The 10254-nt window shown below is 35.8% G+C and overlaps 2 protein-coding genes across 2 annotated transcripts in view; one reads left to right on the top strand and one right to left on the bottom strand.

Annotated features, from left to right (window-relative positions):
* The window catches only part of LOC107705764 (palmitoyltransferase ZDHHC3-like), an 11729-nt gene extending 11118 nt beyond the window's left edge, over positions 1–611 (bottom strand). Inside the window, exon 1 of the mRNA XM_016509220.1 lies at positions 403–611. The gene's annotated coding sequence lies outside the window, so the exon portion shown is untranslated. The remainder of the gene's footprint in view (positions 1–402) is intronic.
* A 1115-nt stretch (positions 612–1726) lies between these two features.
* ebag9 (estrogen receptor binding site associated antigen 9) lies at positions 1727–8431 on the top strand. The gene is made up of 7 exons (XM_016508321.1): positions 1727–1992; positions 2412–2508; positions 2684–2762; positions 3939–4097; positions 4671–4778; positions 4924–5015; positions 7130–8431. Exons 2-7 carry the CDS (start codon positions 2426–2428, stop codon positions 7245–7247), a joined length of 639 nt encoding a protein of 212 aa, XP_016363807.1. The 5' UTR covers positions 1727–1992; positions 2412–2425; the 3' UTR covers positions 7248–8431.
* The last annotated feature ends 1823 nt before the right edge of the window (positions 8432–10254 follow it).

Here is a 10254-nt window from a genome sequence, read left to right on the forward strand (position 1 = left end):
ATATATATATATATATATATATATACATACACACACACACACACACAAAGAAAAACAAGTAGATAGAATAGAAAAATAGAAAGCTAGTGGGGGGTTTTTTAAAATAAAAAAAGAAGATAAAAAGATAAAGTTGAATTAATATAGATGGAAAGTGCTAGAGTTAGAGGGTCAAATAAAGATGGAACAGAAATATGTGTTTTTAGTCGTTTTTTGAAGATGGCTAAGGACAATAACACATACAACATCCAAGCAAGCGCACCGTTTATCATATTATTACATCTCATGAAATAGAAAGTGTATGGCATAACAGTTCATAATAACGTGATTTTGACTGAATAACACTGAATTCAATAAGCCAGCTGTGTAAAGAAACCTGCGCTACCTGACCATGGCGATACTCACATATTTGGCGACACTGGTGGTGCTCCTCGCTTTTGCTCGCCCACTCAAGGCCGAGAAGATCCAAAAATGCATGGATCACGCTAACAGGGGAACATGTTTGAGATTAGCATTTTAACAAAAACTGTGGTTTACCCGATTATTGCACGGGGGCTGGTGAAATGCTACATTTTTGTGCGGAGCCAGCTGCTCCCTTCACTGGAGAAACTGATAGCCACACCTCCCTTTCACTAGAGGCGCAACCGGATCACGATCCGAAATGGAAACCACTTCTAGAAAATAAATCGTTGGATTGCTAGGCGTTGCCTGGGAGACTGACACTTGAGGTCTTTGGGGGAGCTTCGAGGCTCAGACAGCCCAATATCCCATTGAGCCGCATTCAAATCTCAGGTTGTTTTAATACTATTGGATATATTTTGTAGTATTAAAAGTACAATCATTTAAAACTTTTACTTCATAAGAATTCGAATCTGGTTCAAAAATGAATGTCATTGCGAAAGCGTCTTGTAAAATGACTTTTAAATATAACCCTTCCAGTAATCACAAACGACTGTGATTGGTTCGTCCTCTTAGCGCAGAGAAAAGTAAACAGATACCTCGTGATATCGTTGTCTACCTGGCACTTGTGGACACTGAGAAACTTTAATAGTGATTGCTTTAAAAAAAAAAATTAAAAATAAATTTAAGATTTAATGCATTACTTATAATTGATGGTTATATTTGTGTTAGCCTATACATTTCAGGATAGATATATAGATAGATAGATAGATAGATAGATAGATATTATTATTAATATTACAAACATATTTAACATATATAGTCTTTAAAAACATATTTCAAAATTAGTTTTGTAAGATTCATTATATTTAGATTTTTGTATTTTTATTTAGCAAAAAAAGAGTACATGTTAGAACGGACTTTTATTGTGTGGTATGGCAGAAAATATTAAGCGTCCCTTAAAATTTGCGCAAAAGAGCCCAACATGTGGGTTGCCAAGTTGCAAATGACCATTCAAGTTTAAACGAACAAGATATATTGTTTGATAAAACCATACGGATAATGTTATTTAATTTATTTCAAATTGTAATTTTATTTTATATTTGTATTTTGCATTATCTGCAGGAACAGCTCCTACAAAATAACAATGGTTAATGATTCGTGTTGTATATCACTGGGGCACAAATACAGAACCACTATGAACAGGTGTTTTTTTTTCTTGTCCATAAACACACATTGTGTATTTAGGTCTTTTCCTGACACCAAAAAGTATTTACACGTTTTAACCATACCCAGGAAAATTATTTTATGCGGACAACCTGGCAACCCACACAGACTCCAGTTCCCTGTTGGTGTGAGGTAACTTAGTACAATGAAGGGACGATGGCTGCTTGCATCAGAATAATATGGATGAGAATGACCACCTTGACAGGCGCTATTCATGATGGTTCTGCTTTCCTGAACGCTTTCTTTGCCAAAACACACTAATCTCCCTGTTTCGTCCCATCTGTAAAGGCCAAGTGTTGTATTTGCCTCAGTCTGCTAGCCCCGTGCTATGATTCTATCCACATCAACTCTCTTTAATTGACCTGACCGGTGAGTAACTAAGATGGATATTCGCCGTTTCATAACGCATATACGCATACAAGCTCTCTGAATGTAAACTAAAGCGAAGTAACCTCATTAGGCAACATATATGTTTAGTTAGCTGGCTTTGCTTGTAGCTAACATTAGCAATTGCTATTGTACTACAGTTGCTGGTAAAGGTCAATATGGCAAACTGGGTGACGCAAAAAAGCATTATATACATGTATGGATCATATTAAAACTCAAAACAGAACATTCAAAAATTTAGCAAACAAAATTAGTGTCCAAGGACTTTGCATGGATTCTTACAGTGCCTAATCTTCATGTCTGAATTGCTGACGTTGCTTGTTTTAATTCTTTGAGGTTTGATGTGCTTCTGTATGAATTAATGAACACCCCTTGTCCCTGTATTCTTTGTCTCTATTTAGATATCACTCATAACATGGCCATCACACAGTTTCGCCTTTTTAAAATATGCACCTGCTTGGCATCTATTCTCTCATTCTTGAAAAGACTGATTTGTAGGTGAGTATAAATCTCTTGTTCAATTGCTCGCATATTCATCTTGTAGATTGTCAGTCTGAAGCCTGTTGACATGGGAGGATCCAGAGATGAATGCATGTCCCTTACCGATGTGATGCTGTGGTAATGAGTTTCCTCTGCTACACTGTGTTTTGACTGTTGTTGTTTGTTAATATAGGACTGGAAGGTCACGCAAGCTGAGTGGGGATCAGATCACCCTCCCGACCACAGTTGATTATTCCTCTGCATCAAAACAGGTTAAAAAATGCATCATGCTGGAGACTGTCATGAATATTTACAATAATCATTGCTTAAGAAATGGATCATAAGAAAAATACTTTGCATAGAGAAAGTAAATTTTTTTAGGGCAAATTCATACAATACATTTTCAAAATAAAAATACATTGTCTCAAAACATTTAAAAAAAAAAAAAATTCTGTTCTTTTGAACTTACTATTTATCAAAGAATACTGCAAAAAAAAATGTATCACAGTTTCCACCGAAATAATAAGAAATATCTTTTTTTATGAGCAACAGGATCATATGACTGAAGACTGGAGTACTGGCTGCTGAAAATTCAGCTTTGCCATGGAATAAATTACAGTTTAAATTATATTAAAATATAAAACAGTTAAAATAAATTCTGTTCTTTTGAACTTACTATTTATCAAAGAATACTGCAAAAAAAAAATGTATCACAGTTTCCACCGAAATAATAAGAAATATCTTTTTTTATGAGCAACAGGATCATATGACTGAAGACTGGAGTACTGGCTGCTGAAAATTCAGCTTTGCCATGGAATAAATTACAGTTTAAATTATATTAAAATATAAAACAGTTAACAATATTTCAAAGTATATATATATTTTACTATATTATTGATTAAATAAATACTTTGTGTAGGAAGCGTAGGAGACTTCTTTCAAAAATATTACAAAATTGTCTAGAAAATAATGTCCTAGACTTTATAGTGGCAAAACAATGGTTGTACAGTTTTGATCTTCTTATTTTTTGTTTTTATTTTAGGAGAAAATATGTTTCTTGACAGATTTTGTGAGATTTACCTCAATACCAAATTAAGAAACTATATGCTTTTTTATATTATATTTATTACGTTTAAGAATAGATATGAACAAAATGCCATTAGCATCAGAAGCCGCATTTTTCGCAATTTCATAGTGTATGTAAATGAAGTATTCCTCTATATAATATATAATGTATAATGAAAGAGCTTTTTGAAACCGAGCATGTCCGAATGGTTAAATTGTCATGGAGGTTCTTCACAAAAAGAAGCCACACATTTTTATGCATCAATGAGAATAACAAAAATAAAGCACACTTTCACTTAGAAATAAACTGGACAGATGACTATTACTACTATTGGCCTTTGCTTGATGAAATGAGTGAATGTTTGTTGTATAATTCAATTCAGCCAGAGATTGAGGAGTGGAGCTCATGGGACGAGGAAGCTCCAACAAGTATTAAAATTGAAGGTGGCAACGGGATAGTTCCACCTCCACAGAATGAAGCTGAAGAAGAAGAGCCAGACTACTTCAAAGACATGGCTCCCACCATCAGGAAAACACAAAAAGTAGGTTGATTATTAGGAGGGGTTACATCTGCTGCTGGTTCATTGTTATTTATTTATTTCTCTCTATCTTCTGTCCTAGTTTTTATTTTATTCTGTCCTGTAGTTTTATGTTTTTACATCCTAGTAACACTCCTTCTCTTGCTTTCTCTCTTAAAAACAAGAAAAACACAACATTTTTTTTAAACAATTTATTTCTTTAGTTAGGGCAAGTGGAAATTAAATTATATTGAAATAAGAGACTTTTATAGTTTCATGTGAAAAATTCAAGAAAGTCTTTTGGTTTTGGGAATAACAGTTTTCACCTTGTGATGAAAAAAGGGCCAAATATTGTTGAAGCACTAGTGCAGTTTTAGTGCTGACCTTCTCATTCCCATTTTTGTGTAATGTGCAATATCATTCAAAAGTTTGAAGTAACATTTTTATTTAGCAAGACTGCAATAAATTGTTCAAAAGTGATATTAAAGACATTAAATTAATTTCATCAAAGGAGGCTTAAAAATGTCTCACCATTTTCAACATTAATAATAATAAGAAAAAGAAAAAAATAATTGCCATTTTGTGCTCTTTTTCCAGATTGTCTTGAAGAAAAGGGAACCTCTGAATTTCTCTATGCCAGACAGCTCCTCAGGTTTCTCTAGCCGACTAGCCGCCAGTCAGGACATGTCCTTCATCCAGCCCTCTGTGAGTGATACAGTGTAACAGTGATAATCACACTGTTGCGACTGTGAGGCCAATCAACACTAGATCAACAACAACAAAAAAGATTTATTGGGAATCCTCCAATTGATATGATGCTCAGTAAACACAATGTCTCTTTGTGCTGCAGGCGGAGCTGGGGGACCTGGATACCTGGCAGGAAGACCCCAATGCCTGGGAGGATGAGGCAGAAGCAGCCTGGGAGACAGAGGAAGTGCTGAGGTAAGCTACCTTACCAGCTGACTACGAGGTGGTCCTGTGCAACATAAAAATGTTTCTGGTTCTGCAGACCTGCCAACCTGTACACATTTTGTGTAGTGGTTACGCATTTTGACCACTAATGCCGAGTTCACACTGCACGATTTTCAAACTCGTCGGATCGCCGTTGTTTTCACACTGCGTGACTATCTGGGGTAGCATTCAGTTGCTGCTGTGTTCACACTGCACGATGGATCGGCGACAGGGGGTTTCACATTGCATGACTTAACAATAGGAAGAATCGCCGACAGCTCTGTCTGGTCCGCAAACTACATTTCACAACAAAACACACGCGTCACTCGCGTGAACGAGCACCGATTTGCCTCCGATGTCGGGCATTTGTCGGCGATTTCGCAAAACCTGTCGGCGAGTGAAAAATCGGGCTAAAATCGTGCAGTGTGAACTCGGCATAAGTACGCTGGTACGATTTGCCACTCTAAACTACGCCAAAACCTGGTGACGCCTCTGTCCATGCACAAGACTCAAAACAAGCAACAGAAAAAGATGAAGAGTTCAACCAATCAGCTTTTTTTGGGTTTTGCATTTCAATAATTTCCGTGCGTTTTATTTTTTTCTATACTGTAATAAAGGCTATGTCGATTAGCAGTGGATTATAAATATACTTAATTATTATAAAAATACCTGAGGTAGTTTTAAGAACACAGATAAATTATACATTGTCGCAGTCAAGTGTTTGTTGTCTTAATGTTCTCTTTGAATGTCATTATGCAAAGCATTTCTATCTTCTTTTATTCAGTTACAGCGATAGCTGGATGCTTTTGTCCATACTAGGGATTTCCTGAAGCGTCATCAGTTCTATTACTTCTGTGACGCATATGTGGATGTTCTGCATCCAGTATGAATGAAACGGACATTACATGTGTTTATAGCACTAAATAATGGCCAATCCATAAAAATAATACTATGAAGAAGACATATGATAATCCATGTTTTTCTACAGCATACAGAAGTTTACTGTAGTTTTAATTAAAGTGTACTGGAGTTTTTTTTAAATAGCATTTAATAATCGCAAAAAATAACCAAACCGAAAACTGTGGTTAAAAAAACAAGGTATTTATTGAACTGTGGGCTAACTGTATTGTTGCATCCCTACTGTTTAGTTTACTCTAAAATACTGTATAACAGGAATATCATGAACTGGAGGGCAGACCCTAAGCACTAACCTATGAAAAATATTTAACATTGTACCCCCGCCACACTGATGGTACTCAAAAACATTTTCCAAGGTCGACAGGTCTGGTTCTCTTAGTTTCCCTTGATAACTGCAATATTAAATCACTTAAGTTATTTAAATCAATACAGGTATATATATTTATATGTATTCCACTTCACTGTGCAGTCATAAAATCCAGGTTTGATTTGATTTCTCTCTTTTTTTTATATATTGGTGTCTGTTGAACGGATTTAAACTTATTAAACACGTTACAAGCAACATGTTACATATTTTGTAACTGGTATGATGATGATGATGTGATGTGTATATGTCAGAGGTTTAAATTCTGTAGAAATCAGCTGAGCAGATTCTGTGATGGTCTGGTAATAATTGAACTCAAAATATTTAGAGGTAGAATATGGTGGTTTTCTGATTTTGTCCACTAGGTGTCAATGTACAAGTACACTTGTTTTCAACCTCCACTGCTTTGTGCCAGATCTTGATTAAAGGGATAGTTCACTTGAAATTCTGTCATCATTTACTCACCCTTGTGTCATTCCAAAGCTGTGTGCATTTCTTTCTTCTGTGTTGCATAAAAGACAATATTAGGAAGAATCTTGATAACAGTTTCAGTTCTACCATTGTGTGGATAACAATACAATGGAAGTACTGAGCTGTTTGGAGGGACAAGAAGGTGAGTAAATGATGACAGAATTGTCATTTTTGAGAGTGCTATTTTACTTTGATCAATCTTATATCACATCATATTTGAAAGAGTATGAATTTTGAGTGTATTTACTGACCGCATACAATAAAGCAGATTATTGATTTTCAAAACAAATATCTCTTTAAACTTATCATAAATGCAATGAAATGGATCTTTCTTTGTCTATCGTGAATACAGGCAGCAGAAGCTGGCTGAGAGAGAGAGACGTGCAATGGAGCAACAGAGGAAGAAAATGGAGAAAGAGGCACAGAGAATGATGAAAAAAGAGCAAAAGATTGCTGTCAAGCTTTCATAACATTAATACAGCGCACCGGACACTCAAAGCAACAGCCAAACAACTGCTCATATTACATTTGACCTGGTTTTGTCTTGCCCGCCACACTGCTGTCCTCACCTCTTTGGGATATTTTTTTTTTAGTCCATCAGCCATCTTGGGGAATTTTTGTTTGTTTGTTTGTTTCTTCAGGGTTTCTTTTTGTATTGGAATGAACACAGCACAAAGAATCGTCCCTTTTGTTTATTTTTGAGTTATTGTGACTGTTCTTACCGTGCACTCGATGAAAGAAAAAACTAAATGTTTTTTTCTTTCAGTATTTATAACACTTTAATGATTTTGTCAAGAAAAATTTTAGATAAGGAATTCCGTTCATTTTTGGTTTTTCTTCATCAAAAGTCTTGTCTCTGTGTTTTAAACACAGAAATGGGTGATATCTCAATATTTCAAAAGAATCAAATTTATGCTACCTTGGGTTTTTGCTCTCCACATTTCTATTTAGCCGTCTATCTAATCTGTTGCAATTCCGTTTACCTGGTAATCATGGGCTTAATTGTGAATAATCCTTATATTTAGATCTTGATTTTTCTAAAGACAACAATTTGAGTCATCTGGGTAATTGTCAGTGGGAATGGAGAGCAGAGATATTCAGTATGTACTGAGGCTTGAAGAGAGCGCTTTTAAGAGATGTGGGTTGGTCGTCATGGAAACGCTGAAATTTTTTAAATATCCAAATTGGCAACCAAACCATCTTTTATCTTTTGTAAGACTGTGAAGAGCATTGACTAAGAGAAAAGCATTCACGGTTTATTTGAAAGCAATTTCACCAGGGGAACCTCTTGTCTTTAGCTATTATAGAATTTCTTATCTCTTGAAAATGTAGAAATTGATCATGTTTATTGATAGAATGAGGAGGATGATGGTGATGCTGAAATTAACTTCTGCATGCTATGATGATTATTAAGAATGAGGAGGATGATGGTGATGCTGAAATTAACTTCTGCATGCTATGATGATTATTAAGGAACATGAAGCCATGAGATCCACAAGTACAGATAACAATGAAAAACTGATTAAAATCACACCTTTTGCTATGATTTATGTTTCCCATTCATGCATGCTCATTGCTCATGCCTTTTTAAGTTGTTTTACATTTTTTCACAGTGCAGCCTTAGCTGTAATAAACATTTCGGTTATCTGTTCAATGGTTTATCTTTATTCAGAGGCTTTCAGAATCTTCTACTGTCATTTCTTCATCAAAAAACATGCTCATCGTGCTGTGGTAAAGATGACGTCTTTGGGTCTCTGAACATAATCAGCAATACTAGACTTTATTTGATCTGTTTGTACTCAGACTGTTAAGATGTTCAATCAGTATCATAAAGCTGAATACATGTGCTATCATTTGTGATATTCAAGGTCAGATGTGTTGTCCGGACCGGTGGAATATTCCAGCTCTGAGAATGTGATGTCATAACCCCCATCTGCCTCAGCAACGCCCCCGGCCGACCAACACTTCCACAGCCTGACCCACTTAGACTGAGAGAGGAAAATAAACTCTTGACTGAATTATACATTACATGCTGTCTTCTGCAGCTATGTGCATCTTCATCACACCTGACTATGGTTTTCGCATGAGTTTGTCTCAAGATTTTTGGACCATGTTCATTAAATAAAATGTATATAAGCACTAGTGCTGTGTTCAAAATATCGATACGACGATGTATCGTCACGCAGCTCCTTGTTGAAAAAGATAATGTAGCTCTTGATTAAGCTATTTAGTTGATAAAACTGCGGGGCTGCGCTAAAAAGTTTGTTCCTGAATGTCTGAGTGCGGCCGCAACGTGATCTGTGTGTGTGGAGGCCCTTCATAATGCAGAGGTCAGCTGCCTGCTCTGCCAATAGTTAGAAATGGCACTATAGTAAGCAGTGTTTAATAAACAGCTGTTTTTCTAAATTCTGCTGAGGTGAAATTCAGTGCAGTCTCGTATCGTGGCCTCTGTATCGTGATACGTATCGTATCGTGACTTTGCTGGTGATACACAGCCCTAATAACAGCAAGCATTTGCTCAGTCTTGCCATTTCATGCGTGCAAGGTTGCTTGTTATGCAATAGTCAAGTCCCATCTGGTAGCAGATGTACTGTGTGTTTCTCAAGTGGCCCAGGGGTCCATGCTTGCTGTGTAATGGTTGCTTTAATCTCAGCTTCTGAATATAGCAGCACTGAGGTTCATATACTCCATATATTTTGTATTATATAAAATGTTTTTGGGTTCTTGTGCATGTGTGTGTGTGTATGTTTGGGTAACCAGCAGGTCCATTAAAGAAGCATTAATTAACAACAGCATTAACATATTAAAGTTTATCTCTGTTTCATCAGTTACGGGCACTTTTATGTTTCGGGGTGATTTTTATTAGGCCTAAATGCAACAACTTTATTTATTTATTATAATGAAGGTCACATTACCGTCTTGTAAATGTCTTACCCTGATTTATTTATTTATTTTTATTCATTATTTTTTAATTCATTTTTATTTATTTATTTTCATTGGTGGCTTGTTAAAACCAATAAATCCTAATGGAATGAATATGTCTCAAAACACACTATAGAAAACCATTTTTTAATGGTTAAAAGTTGATGGTTTGTAATGTTTGTAATGGTATTTGTAGTGGAAACCATTAGATTTTTCTGTGATAATTCTATTGTTTGTTTGTTTTTTTCAGCAGGATGGGTTAGGCTCTCGTTCTTATATGCATATGGTAAGTGTTCACATAAGGCTCTAGCATTAGGCATCCTCAGGTAATATTAACTACTACTACCAGCTTTTCATGAATATAAACGTAAGAATGAAATGATGCGTTTTCCATATTTGACATTTTTCTCCTCAACAGCCGATACTGTTTACAACACGAAGTGTTTTTGTGACTGTCCAAAGCACATGAATGAGACTCGAGATTGGGTGTCAGTGTCATCTATTCGTAACATTCCAACACCTAAATGTCGTTTCACACTGAACCGCAACACGGGG

This window comes from Sinocyclocheilus rhinocerous, unplaced genomic scaffold, assembly GCF_001515625.1.
Source record: "Sinocyclocheilus rhinocerous isolate Xijiao unplaced genomic scaffold, SAMN03320098_v1.1 scaffold222, whole genome shotgun sequence".
Lineage (NCBI taxonomy): Eukaryota > Metazoa > Chordata > Actinopteri > Cypriniformes > Cyprinidae > Sinocyclocheilus > Sinocyclocheilus rhinocerous.